This window comes from Euphorbia lathyris, chromosome 6 (assembly GCF_963576675.1).
Source record: "Euphorbia lathyris chromosome 6, ddEupLath1.1, whole genome shotgun sequence".
NCBI classification, from domain to species: domain Eukaryota; kingdom Viridiplantae; phylum Streptophyta; class Magnoliopsida; order Malpighiales; family Euphorbiaceae; genus Euphorbia; species Euphorbia lathyris.
In genome coordinates, this window is record NC_088915.1 from 49,196,067 (window position 1) to 49,214,671 (window position 18,605).

General features: G+C 39.8%; 1 protein-coding gene across 1 annotated transcript; it reads right to left on the bottom strand.

Annotated features, from left to right (window-relative positions):
* Positions 1-1,504: 1,504 nt before the first annotated feature.
* On the bottom strand, positions 1,505-4,672 carry LOC136234248 (uncharacterized). Its single transcript, XM_066024048.1, has 6 exons — positions 4,503-4,672; positions 4,327-4,414; positions 3,525-3,596; positions 3,014-3,180; positions 2,610-2,721; positions 1,505-1,882 (listed from the first exon to the last, which is right to left on the bottom strand). The coding sequence occupies exons 2-6, from the start codon at positions 4,366-4,368 to the stop codon at positions 1,649-1,651; spliced, it is 627 nt and encodes a 208-aa protein (XP_065880120.1). The 5' UTR covers positions 4,369-4,414; positions 4,503-4,672; the 3' UTR covers positions 1,505-1,648.
* Between the last annotated feature and the right edge of the window lie 13,933 nt (positions 4,673-18,605).

An 18,605-nucleotide genomic window follows, 5' to 3' on the forward strand; every position in this document is an offset into this window, starting at 1 on the left:
TGAACTTACCTCTGATTCCAAACTTTGCCTTTGTGCTTGCTATTGAACTAAAATGATAAATTTATTAAAATGTTAAAATTAACCAATAGTTCCATCCCCCCCCTATTTGGAACTAATCTAACCTCACAAGGGGACCAACAACTGCAAGGTCAGAATAATATATGCACCCGAGTCATTGAAGTATCTGTCCTGTTTCATAATCCTCATAATGGAAACCAGGAAAGGCGTCAAGAAAGTTCCTAGCTTGTCATCAAAATAATATGTGTGGAAGCTATCGTGTATGCTGAGAGGTATCTCCACCAAATTGAGTTCACCAAATATCCAATGCTCATAATTGATGTTGAATGGATACCCTCCTAACCTCCCTCCACGATCTCAAATAAGCTTCTGACATGGATCCCTCGACTACATCAATATACATTGATTGATGCGTATATCCTAGAGCCATACATTCATCCTGATGGTACAAATACATTTAGCTTAACCATCCTGTTAACCCAGCATCAATCACCGCTCAATCCGAGCAATTGTCTTTTCTATCATATTGATGATGCCTCAACAAAAAAAAAGGATCGATGTACTAATACACCCAAATAAAATATATAAACAATTATTCAAATTATAGGCTTATTAATCAACTAACATTGAAAGTGACTACATACCGCTCTCTCAAGGCATTTAGATCTAGTATCTAGGAGATTGAACCATTTAACATAGACTATAGTAGCTTTCCTTTTGCAGTGTGAATTAATGTTAGCAGTCAATTGTTAATATTTTTATCGGTTATCCTAGTTTACATTTTTACCTCTTGTATAAATATTTATAACTAGGTACGCAGTTTATTATTGTATTTGGCTCTCTTTTTTTTTTTTTTTTTTGAAAGAATAGACTTTATTAACCAATATCAGAAACAAGAACATCAGTAAGAAACGGAGGCGACGTTTGTCACTCTCCCTGCACAGACACAAATACGACTGCTCTAGCAAGTGCGTGGACAGCCCTATTCGCTGAGCGTTTTACAAATGAAATAGAACAATCAACTAAATTATGTAACAAATGAATACAATCACGAATCAAACTCGAACAATATGACAGATCATAAGCCGGATGGGTAATAGCTTGAACAGCTAATAAGCAATTAGACTGAATTTGCACGTTTTCGAATACGTTCGCCTTGAGCCAACTTAACGCCTCCCTTATTGACATAATCTCCGCTGTTAACGGATCAAAACTAAGCGTTCTTTGGAAGGTGCTCATGAGCATCTTGTTTTCTATCAAGTTCTTATTTTCTTTTTCCCTAAATCAATGCAAGCAATCTAATTTGTTCATTGTTTTTTGTTCATTGTTTTCTTCTCATTTTATAAATGGGGATTCCCCATCTAGACAGGGACGGGGCAAGCAGTCCCCTCCCCTCTTCGCGCCATTTGCAATCCTAGCGCCTCCCCTACTCCGCTCCTGACTTGCTTAAAATGAATTCACTAAATGTTAACAAACCCAAAAGCAGTTTCAAGAACCCAGAGAGGATTACAATTTTTAAGTGTTAATGGATTCAAAACAATTATTGGTTACTGATAGAAAATAAGAATGCTTCTACATCCACAAGAACAAGATGCCTAACCTAGCAGATCTTCCCATTTTGCTGCAACTATTAGACCAATGTTTGTGTAGTCACTTCTGTTTCAACTTCTTTCTTTTTGCCTTTTCGTTTATCACTACCACCTTGTTGTTGCTGCTCAGTCTTTTTCTGAGCTCGCATTAAAGCTCGTCTCGCACGTGGCCGCAGTTCCCTTACTGCTCTAGGAGGCATTACATATGGCTCAAGAGGCCTATCACCAAAAGGGTGCTCATTACCAGCAAAAATCCTCAGTTTCCGATCTCGATCCTACATCCATAATAATTAATAAATCAATGCAATACTATGAGAAAATGTAAATTCTCAAATTCCAAACTATCTACTTGAAATTCATAAGATAGTGAACGTTGGCAAGACAAATGAACTTCCAAGATTTATAACTCTATAGCTTGAAGAAAAGGCAGTTCACAGACTCACAACTAAAAGGATTAAAAATATCATACCAACTATTTTTTCAATAAATTTGGAATACCATAAAAAAGATTCTTGACCTATTTGCCCATTTCAATAAAAATATAGGAAATCTGACTCTACTAGTACAATTCTTTTGTCAAAAGCTCTTAACAGGCTTCTGTTCTGTTGTATTTTATATTTTTCACGCCTAAAGCAACAAAGTTAACCTTTCAAAGGTAAGGTGATGCTAGCTAGTAGCTCCAACAACAGAAAAGTGAATCAATTTAATCTTTTATCCCTTCCATGCCAAGTTGCCTTTGGGAGTTCTTCTAAACTAGGATAAACAAACCTAACTATTGTTTGCAATCTTAAGTGTGTTCCAGAGTAGTCTGCTATATATGAAACCTGAACTACATTCTCATCGAGTTTGGCATACCTTGCCAAAATAGGTACTAATTTGGCTCAGATATGGTAAGATCAGGTTGGATATGCATATTAAAATCAATGTACTCCAGCAGCAAAACCATTTCTATAGAATCCAAAAATGAGAAGTAATATTTCAAATAAGATAAAACACACGCACATCACGTAATTTGTTTCTAGGAAGCATGCGTAGAACAGCTTTGCGAATGACTTCTGTAGGGTCTTTAGCCATCTGATCTTTTAAAGTCCTTTGCTTGAGATGCCCTATATACCTACAAGAAACAGATAATTCCATATCAAGACACGACTTATCGCCAAGCATTGATATTGAGCCATCGACTTCCACCATTTGTAAAAATCATATTCAGCTTATCTTCTTAAACAGAAGCAACTGTCTATTTCCTTTGAGATATAACAGCTTTGCTTGATCCAGATGAAAACTATGCGTATTTAGTTTAGATATCAGAAGTAGTCCACAAAATGTAATTATTATTTTCTTATATCTATATAACACAACAATAATGCTTCATGGTTAGAAAGTGAAAAAGAAAAGGTGATACTTACCCAGTATGCCAGTGGTAGACCTTATCAGTCATTTTTCGCCCTGTAACACATATATCTTTGGCATTCAGCACAATGCACATATCCCCATCATCGCGATATGGAGCATAAGTGGGCTTATCCTTGCCCTGAATTACTGTCGATATTTGCGATGCTAATCTTCCAAGTACCTGCAAAAAAATAGACAATTGTAGAACGAACTTCAGAGCAACAGAACTTAAATCATGTCACTGCTGATTTGTTCTATCAAGAAAAGAAAATAAACAGAAGTAGACTAAAAAAATCTAACTAGTTCAGCAAACTATCCACCTTTGTTCCACAAAAAAAAGTAATTCAAGTTGGATTTTCATTTCCCAAAATGGGAGTAGAAAGTCAACAATCATTAATAACAGTCAAAAGCAGAAGATTACTTCATAGTATTTTTTTCCACTATAATTGGTTAGTATAGTGAAATTCTTGTGTTACTAATCTATAAAACCTCACAATAATAAATGGATAGCAGAAGGTATCCCACCTGGCCTTTGGCATCAAATACTCTCCATCTCAAACCTTCCAGATTGATGCGTCGGATCCCAGCAAGAGCTCTCTGCAGGCATATGAGCAGAAAGTTTAGAATTGGTTGGAAGCTATGTTAACTTCTGACTATAGTTATAAAGTCATAATCAACAGTTGTACTATGTGATCATCATAATTTGAAGCCAATGAATACCATATTGAGCACAAACTCTTTGCACATCATCCTAACAAAGTGATATACAACTATTAGGCCTCTTTGCACATCATCCTAAAACTCATACAATAGCCATGTCAGGAAGCAGTAAGCATTGGTCTCTGACAAGTATGAAAATATCTACATATCTTTTGATCTTCAGTCTTGGCCACTAAAAAGCACCAGGTCAATCTTATTTACTATAACAGTTTTTAAATAATAAGAAATTAACTTCACTGCTTGAAAATTTCAAACAAGTCAAGCAGTGAAACATATGAACAATGCAGCTCCATGTGGAAAATAAAAATGACCTGAGTGAAGCTTTCGGAAAATGTAATCAAAATTTATATTTTTTTTTTGTTGTTGTCATTGCTTGATACAATAGTCACTACAAGGGGAAATGAAACCTTGTTCTCTATACCGTCATATATCTATCTCACCATATAAATACGTGTGCCATTCAATCAATTTCACAAACACCTAACATGCTAGAAATGAAGATCCAATTACAAATCAAGCTACTGAAAGTATTTAATCTGCTATATACGAGCGAGAAGAAATAATATGCAGAAAAATGAGCGGTAGATGATCTACAAAATCGAATTACCTTTATGTTGCCATTAAAAGAACTAGCTGCTTGGCTTGCCATGTCTCGGTGTATAAATTTTTTCGTTTCTCACCCACAAGTTATCCAACTGCGCAAGCAGTATGAACCCGATTTAACAAATTTCATAGACACAAAAACATTGAATTTATTTAATTAACTAAAGGGTTTTATCATACCTTGCATAGCAATATAGCAGTAGGGTTTTGTCTGAAGACGGAAGCGATAACAGAGAAACAACTCTGGAGTCGGGGTTTAGGCTAACGGGCTTAGCTAGCAGAGTGAAAACGGAATAAGAGAAAAAAAGGATCAGAAAGAAACTAAGAAGAGAAGCCTAAAAAACAAGTGAAATCGCACAAAGAGAGTGAAGGGAGACGACATACGCATACTCCGATAAATTTTCTGGGCCTTGTGGGTGGGCTTGCCAAATTGGATCTTTTCTTTTTGGGTTGAAGGTCCATAGCCTTTTCAATTTTCTATCTTTCCTTTTTTTTTTTTTTTTTTTGCACATAGAAGAAATAATTTAAAAAATAAAAAAGACAATAACAAGTTTAAGAGTACATGATAAAATATTTATTTCTTATATACTCCAATGATGAATTATTTTTTGATAATTTAAAATTATAACTTACTTTTATTTCATGTGTTTAATGTTTTTTTATAGGTTGAATATATAAAAGGTAAGGTCCAACAAAACTTGTGTGATTTTAGGTTTTTTCAAACTGGTATCGTGTAAAGGACCAGATTAAAAGAAAAGGAAATACGCTGCCCCTGTGGTCTTTGCCGCTACCCCTAGTTAACTAGGGCGTTAGTCCCGCCGCCGCCCCTGTGGCCTTTACCGCCGTTCTGGTCATCGAAGCCATCGGCCTGGTCTTCGGAGCTTTGCCGACCGACGAAGCCGCCTTCTCACAAGGTAATTCAAGCTCTCTTAATTTTGTTGCCTGGGTTTTTCCGATGGAAGCAAACATCGATGAATTGATAGGGAAAGTTTCTCTGAATGATGAGGAAGAGGAAATTATTGAGAACGTTGAGGTTGAATCTCAAGCTGAGAGATGGTGCATTACTGGTCGAATTCTCTCGGCTAAACCCCTGAACATCAGAATTCTAACAGCTGCGATGAAAGGGCAATGGCGCACTAGCCGGTTCCTGATTGAGGAAGGGGAGGATGGACGGTTCGCCTGCGAGTTCAAATCAAGACGAGATAGGGACAGAATCCTGAGGGAGGGACCATGGTCATTTGAACGGAACTTGATTCTGCTGGCGGGAGTACATGGCCACGAGAAACCCTCAGAAATACCCCTTACTCACTGCTCTATGTGGGTGAGGATATATGACCTGCCTCTCAACCAGAGGAATCATACCATGGTTCAACATATCGGAAACAGAGTGGGGAATGTGATGCAGGTTCTGGATTCGGAAGTTAATACCATTGGTAAGTATGTTAGGGCTCGGATTAATATTGACATCAGTAAGCCTCTGTTGAGAAAGATCAGAGTTAGAAACAGCAAAGGGGACGCCGTCTGGGCCTACTTCAGGTACGAGAAGCTTCCCAATTATTGTTACTGGTGCGGAATATTGGGGCATACCCATGATGACTGCGAGGAGATGCCGGAGGAACTGACGGAAGTTGAAAATTGGCCCCATGGTCCTTCCTTAAGGGCTTCTCCTATTAAAATGCAGAGTTCAAATCCAACAGGAGCCAGGGATAGTATCAGGCAATCCAAATCCAGTTCTGAGGCTGGTAATGCAGCCGACCAAAGAGAAGAATCCAGTTCAGTAGGAACCTCTCAAGCACGCAAAAAAGTTGTATTCGGAGCTGAGAGGGTTACCTCACACACTAGTGGTACTGAGATTGGGAGGAAGGAAATAATAACCGAGGTCCAGATTCAGGACAAAACACAGACAACACTGCTCACGGCCGATCAGCAGATGACAAAGACAAAGCCACGCACAGTCAAGATCAACAGGGAAAGGCAAAAAGCAGCTGGCAACAGTACAAATATGGTACGAATGGGGGCAATTAAGAGGCGACTTGAGGAAGATGTGGTTATGAAAGAAGCGACGATACAAAAAAAGAGGTGCGTTGACAAAAATACAGAACAAAGGGTGGGGGACTCTGAGGAGGTCCACCCCCAACAATGAAAACCTTAAGCTGGAACGTCCAAGGTCTGGGTAATCCTTGGACGTTCAGAGCCCTCAAGAAAATTGTGAGGGAGCACAACCCAGACATCCTTTTCCTGATGGAGACTCGGATAAGGGAAAAAGGAAAAAGCTATCTGAGTCAGTTTTTTTTGAATTTCAATTTCTTTGTGATAAGTTCTATTGGTAAGAGTGGCGGGCTGATTTTGGCTTGGAAGAAAGAGATTGAACTGGAAATTAGACATTATTCTCAACACTTTGTCTACTTCTTCGTTCATCAGGATACATCGGTTCAGTGGAGAGGATTAGGAATGTATGGATGGCCAGAAAGACAGAATAAACATTTGACATGGGAGCTCTTGAAATATCTGGGTAATCTTGACTCTTTCCCTCTTATTTGCTTCGGGGATTTTAACGAGATTATGTGGTCAGAAGAGAAACTCGGGGGACGCATAAAAGACAATAGGGAAATGGAGGACTTCCGTCTTTGTGTAGCTGGCTGTAATCTACAGGACCTGGGTTCCGCCGACACCGGGTTTACATGGTATAATCGCAGATCAGGGAATGTGGCGATTTGGGAGAGGCTTGATCGGTTTCTGGGGAACGACTCTTGGCTGCGTCTGTTCAGCACAAATGTGATTCGACACCTTCCGCGGCTATCTTCCGACCATAATCCTATCTTACTTGATACCACGAACAGACGGCAGCGAAGGGAGAGTAACGTCAAACGTTTTCGGTTCGAAAGCGGATGGCACAAATTTCCTCAATGCAGAGAGGTAATTCAACAGAGTTGGAATACAAGTACTGCGCATGATCAATTGCAACAACGAATTGAGGAAGTGGTGGTTAAGCTACATAACTGGGACAGATCCAATTTCAGTGATATCAGACGCCAGATTCGAGTGGCCACGGCTTCTCTTGAGCAGCTACAGAAAGCGGTTGATTCGAATAGCAAACCCCAAGAAGCGAGACTCACTAAGCAGCTATCGGATCTACTCCTACTGGAGGAATAGAAGTGGAAACAGCGAGCCAGAATTGACTGGCTAAGAGCAGGGGACCGAAACACTGGGTTTTTTCATGCAAAATGTAGTGCAAGAAGACGCAACAACTCCTTACATAAGATCCAGAATGCTAACGGGGAGCTGGTGGAAGGCCGAGATAGGATTGAAGAAGTGGTCCTGGGCTACTTTGAAGAAATTTTCTCCACATCCACGCCGACTGAAGGGGAAGCTGTTACTGAGAAAGTGGACTCGCGCCTAACGGAAGAGCAAATTAAAATGTTACAGAACCCATTCAGCAAAGAGGAGATTTTCACGGCTTTACAACAGATGCATCCTAACAAATCTCCGGGTCCGGACGGTATGTCAGCGTCTTTCTTCCAGTCCTACTGGGACATAATTGGGAATGATGTGAGTGACTTTATTTTGAAAATTCTTGAAACCGGAGACATGCCAGCTGAACTGAACCATACACACATTGCACTAATCCCCAAAGTGAAGAACCCGACCAAAATGCAAGAACTCTGACCTATTGCCTTATGTAATGTCTTATACAAAATTGCATCCAAGACCATTGCAAACAGATTAAAATTGGTCCTCCCTGATATTATTCATGATACTCAATCGGCTTTTGTTGCAGGCAGGCAAATCACTGACAATGCTATTATTGCATTTGAAGTTTTCCACAGTATGAAAACAAAATTGAAGGGAGCCAAGGGTAATTTTGCCCTTAAAATTGATATGAGCAAGGCCTATGACAGGGTCGAATGGCTTTTTCTGAGACAGGTGCTTCAAAGAATGGGATTCCCAGTGCATTTTATCAAGTTGATCATTATGTGTGTTTCCACGGTATCTATGTCGTTCCTCCTAAATGGGCAACCGACAATCCCGATTGTGCCGGCAAGAGGTCTTCGACAGGGGGACCCCATCTCTCCGTACCTATTCCTCCTATGTGCCGAGGCCCTATCAGCTAACATCAGATTTGCCATAGCACAGCGACAACTCCAAGGAATCAAGATAAGTAGAACAAGCCCAAACATATCACACTTATTCTTTGCTGATGACTCTATTGTCTTTGGGAGAGCAAATTTATCTGAAGCAAGAATGATCAGGGGGATTCTGAGCCAATATGAGAGGGCGTCGGGTCAAATCATCAACTTTGATAAATTGGAGATCTTCTTTAGCCATGGGGTCCCGGAAGACCGGAGGCAACTCATCTGCTCTCTCCTCCGAGTGAGAGAAACAAGAGCTTTTCCTAAGTATTTGGGGCTGCCTACAATTATTGGAAGGTCGAAGAAGCAGATTTTCAACTCTATCAAGGACCGTATCAGAAAACGGTTACAGGGTTGGGAAGAGAGATTTCTGTCTGCAGGCGGAAAGGAAGTGTTAATTAAGGCGGTCATACAGTCCATTCCCCAGTATATCATGTCATGTTTCCTCCTGCCGGAATCAATTTGCACCGAGATTCAGGGTATAATCAGTAAGTTCTGGTTTGGTGACAGTTCTGGTAAGCGCTGCATCCATTGGATTGCTTGGGAGGCTATCTGCCAGTCAAAAGATCAAGGGGGTCTGGGATACCATTGGCTTCAATCGTTTAACCTAGCTCTACTTGCCAAGCAAGGATGGCGGATCATCAACAGACCGAACTCGCTGTGCTCAAGAATTTTGAAAGCCAAATATTTCAAGAATACTGAGTTTCTGTCGGCAAAGCTGAGTAACAGCCCGAGCTTCTTTTGGAGAGGTATCATGAAAGCCCGGGAAATTGTCCGTAGGGGTATGATGTGGAGGGTTGGAGACGGACGGTCAATCAGAATTATGGATGATAACTGGGTTCCGGGGCTGAACCACCGCAAACCAATTCTCCAAACTCAGACGCCGGGGCCGATTTTGGTCGCTGATCTAATTGATAGAGAGGCGCGTGATTGGAATAAAGCGACTCTTGCAAACAACTTGATACCCTCTGACTGTGCTGAAATTGCAAAGATCAGATTGAGCTACAGGCTCCCGCCTGATGAACGATACTGGGGGGCTGATCGTAGGGGCGAATTTACGGTCCGAAGCGCATACTATGTGGCAGAAAAAATGCGTAAAACAGAAATGGATACGCCGGGTCAATCTAGAGGAAGTATCAATTGGGGCAGCAAGCTGTGGCGTCTTCAGCTACCTGCAAAAATTCTTCACTGTTGCTGGAAAATCTTTAAAGGAATATTGCCGTGTCTGTCGAAACTCGCAAGCCGCGGAATACCAGTCCAAAATTGCTGCAAGGTATGTTCCTTTCCTGATGAATCACTAATTCATATTTTTATTTCGTGCAAGGCGGCAAAAAAAGTATGGAAGATAGCCCCTATCTCATTGCGAATGGACAAGGTTCAAGCGGAATCGATCGACACGTGGTTAGATCTTTGCTTGGAAGCTCTCCCACACCATGAGCGTCGTCTGGCTCTGACCGTCATCTGGTGGATGTGGTTCAGACGGAACAAGCTGTTACATGAGGATACATGGATTGAAGCGGAAGTGATTTTACAGAAGGCGGCAAGTTACATTAACGAGCTAGACGTTTACACGAGCCATGAAACTCCGGACCCGCACTAAGGTAACATTCCCACTGCAATTAATTCTGATTCTACGAGAGTATGGTATCCTCCACCGAGCGGCGTCATAAAAATAAACTGTGATGCCAAATTTGGTGATAATGGCCATGCGTGTAGAGCCGGAATAATTGCTCGGAATGACAAGGGGGAGGTTATGGTCACAGCAGGGATCCCGCTTCGATACTGCGAATCGGTTGAAGAAGCAGAACTTCAGGCGGTTTTGGAAGGATTACTACTAGCACGTGATTGCTGTTTCAACAACATAATCATCGAAACAGACTCACAGACAGTGGTCAAGACCCTCCAATCTCAGGTTTTCCCGGCGTCATCTTTGAGGTTTCTTTATGAAGACGCTGCCACGTGGTTTTCTATCTTCCTTTCTTCGTCTATTCACTTTGTAAGTAGAACAGGAAATCAAGTAGCTCATTTTATTGCTCAATGGGCCAAGGACTTAAAAGACTCTATGGTGTTTATAGAGGACTGCCCGGCTCCCATTTGGCATTTCGTTCATAAGGATGTAACCTCCATTATTGATTAATTCATTGATTCTTTTCTCAAAAAAAAAAAAAAAACTGGTATCGTGTAATTTTTTTTTTCTAGACAGGGACCGAAATTTTCTTTTGCGGCCAGAAAATGACTGAGATTTTTTCTTTTACCTTGATTTAAAAAATTGATTAGCCCGTGAAATTTAAAAATGTATCATTAGCTCCTGAAATTATTAAGAGGTGTTTGTTTCGATTTTTCGATGTAGCTTTTAGCGTTTTACTCCAAACCCCAGAAAATATAATATTTGGTTAGATTTACAACAATAGCGTTAACATTTTTTTTATGGCAAAACCTCATTCTTCCCATAATAATATTATAAATATATGAATAATATCAAAAAATAAATATGTTTGAAAATTTAAAGAATAATTTTATCAATATCAAATATATACAAGCTTATTTTTGTATATATTTGATGTTGACAAAATTATTCTTCAAATTTTCAAACATATTTATTTTTTAATATTATTTCTATATTTATAATATAGGTTTAAAGCACTATTTGGCATCTGAGCTATCCAAAATTTTATCATTTGGCCCCTAACCTATTATTTGGTTACATTTGGCCCCTGATCTATCCCAATTGGTGAAATTTCACCCAATTTGTATTAAAATTTAATTGAATCATTATTTTATTGATAAGTAACAATATTTTGACCCTTGAACTTAATAGATTTTAGTTTAGAATTTGTTTTTTATTTTTTAATCTAATTAATTATTTCACATAATATGGCAAAAAAAAAACTTTAAGAAATATTACATGTCAAGTTCAAGTGTCAAAATATCGCTATTTATCAATGAGATAATAATTCCGTTAAGTATTCATACAAATTGGATGAAATTTCACCAATTAGTATAGGTCAATGGCCAAATGTGACCAGATAATAGGACAGTGGCCAAATGCCAAAATTTTGGATAGATCATGGGTCAAATAATGCTTTAAGCCTATAATATATTATTATGGGAAGAATGAGGGTTTGCCCCCATTCAAATAAATTATTATTAGTTATTTATATTAATTTTATTAAGGGGAAAGTATAAAAATAAATATTGTGGTTACATCTGTTTTCGATCGACACATTTGTGGTTTAAAAGTTTACAAAATAATACATTGAGGTTCATCCCGTTAGCAAACACATACCAAATTGACTAATGATGTTAAAAGTCAAAAAGAAAAAAAGTTAATTTGGTCCTTTATATTTATTTATTTTAGGATAAATAATTATAAAGTCCCTGTGTTTTTACCTAATACACTAATTAGTCCCACTGTTTTTACAAATAATTATATAGTCTCTCAGTTTTTATTTTCGTCAACTCCTTAATCCGTATGCTTGAGTCAATGGTCAAACTATACGAAAGAAATTTTTAAATACTAAAATTACCCTTTAATCTATGTTTTAATAATAAACATATTATATTTTTTTTATTTTATGTTTTTTTCTCTTTTTTCTACATAATCATAATCTCTCCTATATTAAGTAATTAATTGATGTAAAACTCTATTTTCCACAAGGTTTGTGGATTGACCTAAGTCCATGGCGGCGCAAGTTTCTCCGGCTTCCGGCGACTATCCGTCTGCGATAGCGCATCTCTTTGATCGGAAATCCTTCGCGCAATTCTCCACCTGCTCGCATAATACAAAGGAAACCAAGCTCTCATTTGCTGATGCGGTTAAAGGCGCTGTCCCTAACACAGCGATTCCTGCCCCCTCGCAGCCGCATATCACTAAGGAGGGTGGATTTAAGGCGGTTCGCATACCTCAGGAAATCTATGAGGAGAGAATCAGAACGGTTAAGCACTCTGTCATTGGACGTGTCATGCTGAACAAAGGGGAGCGACCATGGAAGCATGCTGAGCTTAAGAAGAAGCTAAACCTTGTATGGAAACGCAATCTTGATTGGCAGATGATCTCTCTGGGCAAGGGTTTTTACCAAATAATCATGCCCAATGAAAATGCCCTTCAATCAGTTTGGAGCCTCGGGGCAATTGCCTTGAAGCCTGGAATCATTAGGTTCTCACCCTGGACGCCGGGATTCAGTCCTGATCTGCACAAAAACACCTCCGCTCAGGTTTGGGTTCGTATCTACAACTTACCTTGGGAATTCTGGGATACCAGAATCATTACTAGCATTGCTAGGGCGGTCGGTACTCCTATTCGATTTGATCAAAACACAGTAAATGGCGAATTTGGGCACTATGCAAGAGTCTTAATTGATATTGATCTATCCTGTGAGATTCAATCTGAGCTGCAGCTCGACACAAATAGCCATAAACAGTGGGTATACCTGGATTATGAGAATATGCCTGATATCTGTGGAACCTGCTCCTCCATTGGTCACTCATCTGATCAATGTCGACGCAACACTAAAGCACAGAATCACAGAAACCCGAAAAAGCAAGAAGTCACTAAAGAATGGCGTCATTCTGCTGGCATCGCTAAGGAGGCCTGCGCAAGTGATGAAAATACTGAGGTGAAACCGTCCGATGACACAGAGCTCACTCAAAATCCTTTGCAAATGATTTTACACACATATGCTCTTAAAAGGTTTGATGATGTCGATGACAGCATTGATCATGCGGTAATATCTGATGAAAATGAACCTCTATCTGACCCAGAATCAAAGGAAGTCGTGCTAAAGACACCATCTGGCTCTTCCAAAGAGGTAAACTTTCTATCTAAATCTACTGAATGGAATGAGCATATGCGTAGAACGAATAACAGGGAAAATAGGGATAACTGTTCTGACAGCAATTATGCTGCTGAGGGAAGTATGTGGATCACTTCTAGAAAAAAGAATAAGGCTAAATCCATCGACTCCAAGCTGAAAGGCCGAGTCCGATCGAATAGCAAATTTACATGATCTGTCTGTACTGGAACTGTAGGGGGATCCGAAACTTGGGTACCCAGAGGGCCTTAAAGCTTCTATGCAGAACCAATAATCCTGACCTTGTCTGTTTAGCAGAGCCGATGGTGGAATTTGATAGTATACCTAACCTCTTTTGGAGCTCGCTCGGCCTGGAATTCATCTGTCGAAATGATTGCAACTCAATATGGCTCTTCAGTAAGATTGGGCTATCTAATAACCGTCACATCTTTCTAAATCATGAGCAACATATTACTATAAATTACAGGGTTAACTCTCAGGTTTTTCAGATCTCCTTCGTCTATGGGAATAATAATGTCAACAGACGTCGCTTGTTATGGGATTCTATCACAGGAATGGAAGGCGAGGATAACAGAATTGTTCTTGGTGATTTCAATACGGTCAGAGGAGCACATGAGAAAACTGGCAGCCCTCCTTCTCTCAGAAGCTGCAAAGATTTCAGGGATTTCATCAATAATGCGGGCCTTATGGAGGTTGAAAGCTCAGGTCTCCAATTCACATGGACCAACGGCAGAATGGGAAATGAACATGTTGAGTGTAAGCTAGACAGAGCCTTAATCAATGAAGCGTGTATTTACAGATGGGATAAAATCAAATGCTCGACTCTTCCCCGAACTAACTCGGATCATAGTCCGATTCTGCTCTCTTGCTCTAATGGCGCTGCCCGTAAAGGAAGGTTCCGTTTCCTCTCCATGTGGACAACTCACGAATCACTGCATGATCTTATTGCTGAACACTGGCACTCCTGCTTTATTTCTCTACCTCCTGCTCAGCTTCTCTGTCATAAGCTCAAAACCCTTCGCCCTAAGCTCAAAGCCTGGAACCTTGCAGTTTTCGGAAGAGTTGAATGTAACATTGCTGAGGCCCTAAGTAATCTTGAAGAAGTTCAGGCACGGATCGCTGCTGATGGTATGAATGATACTAGAATGGCTCAGGAAAAGGAGGCGCAGCGTGACCTGGATCTCCAGCTTCTTCGACAGGAGATGCTCCTGAGAGATAAAAGCAGAGAGAAATGGTTATCCTCTGGAGATAGAAACTCTTCCTTTTTCCATCGCTCGGCAAAAATCAGGAAGGTTCAGTCATCTATGGACAATCTTATTATTGACAGCGCTTTGGTGGACGATGAGCAGGTAATTGCACAACATGCTGTAAACTTCTATGAGTCACTCTTCACTGGCAGCGTAAGATATATTAACTATGCAGCTATCGACTCTGTCATACCCCGCAGTGTGACTAGCTCTGATAACGAGGATCTTACCAAGCAGCCGAGCACCTCTGAGATCCGTGAAGCAGTTTTCAACATGAACAGGGACAGTTCACCTGGGCCAGATGGTTTTGGAGGGGTCTTCTATCAGTCCTACTGGGATATTGTGGGCGCCGATGTGTGCAGAATGGTCCTCACCTTCTTTGATACTGGATATATGCTCCCTGGGATGAACTCCAACATCATCACTCTTATCCCTAAGGTTGAGGGTGCTAATGAGATTCATCAATTCAGACCAATTACTATGGGAAACTTCAGCTATAAGATAATCGCCAGAATCCTATCTTCTAGAATTGCTCCTATTGCAGCCAGAATCACCTCAGATAATCAGTTTGGGTTCATTAATGGCAGAAGTATTCACCATAGCATTGCTGTAGCATCAGAAGGCATCAATCTGCTTAAAAAAAGTGTTTTGGGGGCAACATGGCACCCAAAATTGACATCATGAAGGCCTTTGACACCCTTGACTGGAACTTCCTTCTAGCCGTTCTTGAATCCTTTGGCTTCTCGCTTCTATTTAGGAACTGGATTCTAGAAATTCTGAGATCTGCTAGAATGTCTATTTCCATTGGGGGAGGATTAAAGGGTTTCTTCAGCTGTTCTTGTGGTGTTAGGCAGGGTGACCCTCTCTCATCCACTCTCTTTGGGCTTGCAGAAGACTTCCTCAGCAGATGGATCCTCAAGCTAGTCGAAGAAGGGAGTTTTAGCCCCATGGCTTACACAAAAAACACCAATTTTCCCTCCCATCTTCTCTATGCAGATGACATGATGTTATTCTGCAAAGCCACACTGGGAAACATGCGGTGCATTAAGGACCTTTTTGGGATGTATGAATCCATGTCAGGCCAAGCTGTCAATTGGGACAAATCACAGGCTATTTTTGGGAACTTCATCCCCTCTTCACGAAAAATTCGGCTTGCTCACGCTCTGGGCATCAAAATTGCGTCCCTTCCCATCAGTTATCTTGGAGTTCCGCTGTTCCAAGGAGCTCCTAGAGCCCGTTACCTACATCAGCTCATGGATAAATTTCTTAGCAAGTTCAGTGCTTGGAGAGGCCAATCTCTTTCAGTTGCAGGAAGGCTCACTCTCGTCAAATCCTCTTTAACAGGTGCCCTGGTACACTCGTTCATGATCTACAAGTGGCCCAATGGCTTAATTAAGAGAATCAACAAAGCCATTCGCAACTTCCTATGGACTGGAGATCGTGACAAACGGAAGTTCATCACTGTTCCCTGGTGGGTTTGTTGCCTACCCACTGGAGACGGGGGGCTGGGCATAAAAGATCTCAAGCGGTTCAATCTGGCACTAATTGCTAAATTTTGCTGGGGAATTCTGCAAGGTAAGGGCTTCACTCTTTCTCTGCTTAGAAGCAGGTTCTTGGACAGCTCTGGTTTAGCAAAAGCCCTCATTAACAGCTCTTCCATCTGGTCCTCCCTGAAATTTATGTATGAAAATGTCAGAAATAATTCAGTTTGGTGGTTTGGGGAGGGGTCCAATCTGAATTTCTGGACAGCGAGATGGATTGTTCCCTCGGTAGCGGATCAGATGAATATTCCAAGGAAGCTGCAAGCGAATCTCTATAAACCTTTGCATGAATGCAGGGACAATGGAACCTGGATTGATATCAGTACCCTTCCAATGCATATTCAAGATAATATCAAGAGGGTTGATAGCATTGATGTCATTGACCGTTGCATCTGGCAGCCTGCGGATTCTGGGAACCTATCTGTCAAGGAAGTGTATATTGATATGCTGCAAGGAGAGCCGGTTAATTGGAGCAAATTGATCTGGAATTCGTTCATCCCCCCGCGAAGGGCCTTCACTTGCTGGCTATTAATCCACGACAAGCTAGCGGTTCAGAGCAAACTTCAAGCCCGCGGAATCTCTATGGCTCAACGCTGCGTTCTTTGCAAAGAAAATGAAGAGAGCACAGAACATCTGTTTTTCAATTGCAGGATCTCCGCAAGCCTATGGAGGCTCATTTGCTGCGATAACATGGTAAGGTGCCTGCTGCATCTAATCAATGAATGCGCTGCAAACTCCGTTGCACGATCACGGCCCCCTCTTGCACCAAACTTTAAAATTGTCCGCTGGTTGCCCCCACCGGCTAACTGGTATAAGATTAATACGGATGGTGCCTCGAGCCACAATGGGAATGCGGGTATTGGAGGAATATTCAGAAACAGTAGAGGCTTCGTTATTGGTTGTTTTGCATCTCCCCTGCAGAATTGCCCCGCGCATATTGCTGAACTGCACGCCATCATCAAGGCTGTCGATGAGGCCTGGAATAGAAATTGGAGAAGCCTGTGGATTGAATCGGACTCCACATACGCAGTTAACCTCATCAATAATATGTCCTCTGAAGTGCCCTGGCGAATCAGGAAAATATGGCATCTCTGTCTTCAAAAGCTCTCGAAAATGAACTGGAGGGCATCCCATATTTTTCGTGAAGGTAATCAAGCGACGGATCGACTTGCAAGCATCGGACAATCTGCTGATTCCGCACTATGGTGGTCCTCTGCTCCGCCTCCTTGTCAAGGATTTGCCTTTGATGATTTATGTAACGTAGCTCACATTCGTTTTCTGTAATCTTTTGCTTTTTCTTTCTATTTTTTCATTCTTTCTCCTCCCTCTGTATTCTTCTTTCTTTTTTCTTAATAATATCAGGGTTGCAGGCTGAGCCGGGGGTGCCAACCTAGTTGGGATGTCCGGACTGCCTGTGCGTCCCAATTTTCAGTTAAAAAAAAAATATTAAGTAATTAATTTATTAAGTTTTATATAATTATAGAACTTTAATTTAGTACGTAAAATTTATTGCCTAAAAAAAATAAATAAATAACATTTCAAAAATTATTAAAATAGAAGTAAAATTATACAAAATTATAAAAAGTAATCTTTATTTATCTCTAATAAATTTTATAAATCAACATATAAAATTTGATTTTTTTAAGTCATCGAAAATTCATTTAGTATTAAAATATTATATTAAAAAATAAATAAAATAAAATTTTAAGAGAATAAATAATATATTTTTTATGATTTGTGTACACACGTATATGTTAAGTATATATTCCAAAAACATCATTAAAACTATTTAGATTAAATTTGAAACTAAAAGATAAGTTTATATATATATATATATATATATATATATATATATATATATAGGGGCAATTTTGTACTTTCATCTAAAAAACAAATGGAAGGACTAAAAAGTTGATTAAAATAAAACTTAAAGACCTCATAATAATACGATGGACTTACTAGTTTGTTATGTAAAAACACGATGACTTTATAATTATTTACCATTTATTTTATAAATTAACTCTCTTATTATCTAATTATCACAAACAAATCATAAAATAAAAAATAAAAATCAAATACACAATTTTCTCGTCCTCTCTTTAATTTCTTATTTTTCTTTCTTCTTTCTATCTCTCCCTCCCTCCTCTTTATTAATTTCTCTCTCTAAAATCAATTAAATTTCTCTATCTATATCTATATCTCTTCTTCTAAAATCAAATATTGTTTGAACTTAAATTGACAACCGATTCCCTTTGGTTTTATTATACTGTGTGGACCTATTCCGGCGAGGTCAATAATGCTGGCACCATATTGTATTTTCTTGTCTACAACACAGCGCCATTTCTTTTCACTTTAGATCGTGGCATCCTGCAATGCCGATCTCTGATCAAGCCATTCATTTCTGATATTAGTATTTTCTTCTTCCAACTTCTATCGAGGATTCTATTTGCGTTGACGAGAATCCATGGAAGACTGATTTTTCAGTTGTTCTCCATATCATTTTATTACCAGCTGAAATGGAATCTAGCTATACTTCAATTAATGTTGGTCAGGT

Excerpts from the sequence above, each read along its gene's own strand:
- LOC136234248 (XM_066024048.1), bottom strand. The coding sequence starts at position 4,368 with ATGGCAAGCCAAGCAGCTAGTTCTTTTAATGGCAACATAAAG. Across the intron at positions 3,597-4,326 it reads CTTTTAATGGCAACATAAAG|AGAGCTCTTGCTGGGATCCG; the intron begins GTAATTCGATTT and ends ATATGCCTGCAG. Across the intron at positions 2,722-3,013 it reads GTCTACCACTGGCATACTGG|GTATATAGGGCATCTCAAGC; the intron begins GTAAGTATCACC and ends TGTTTCTTGTAG.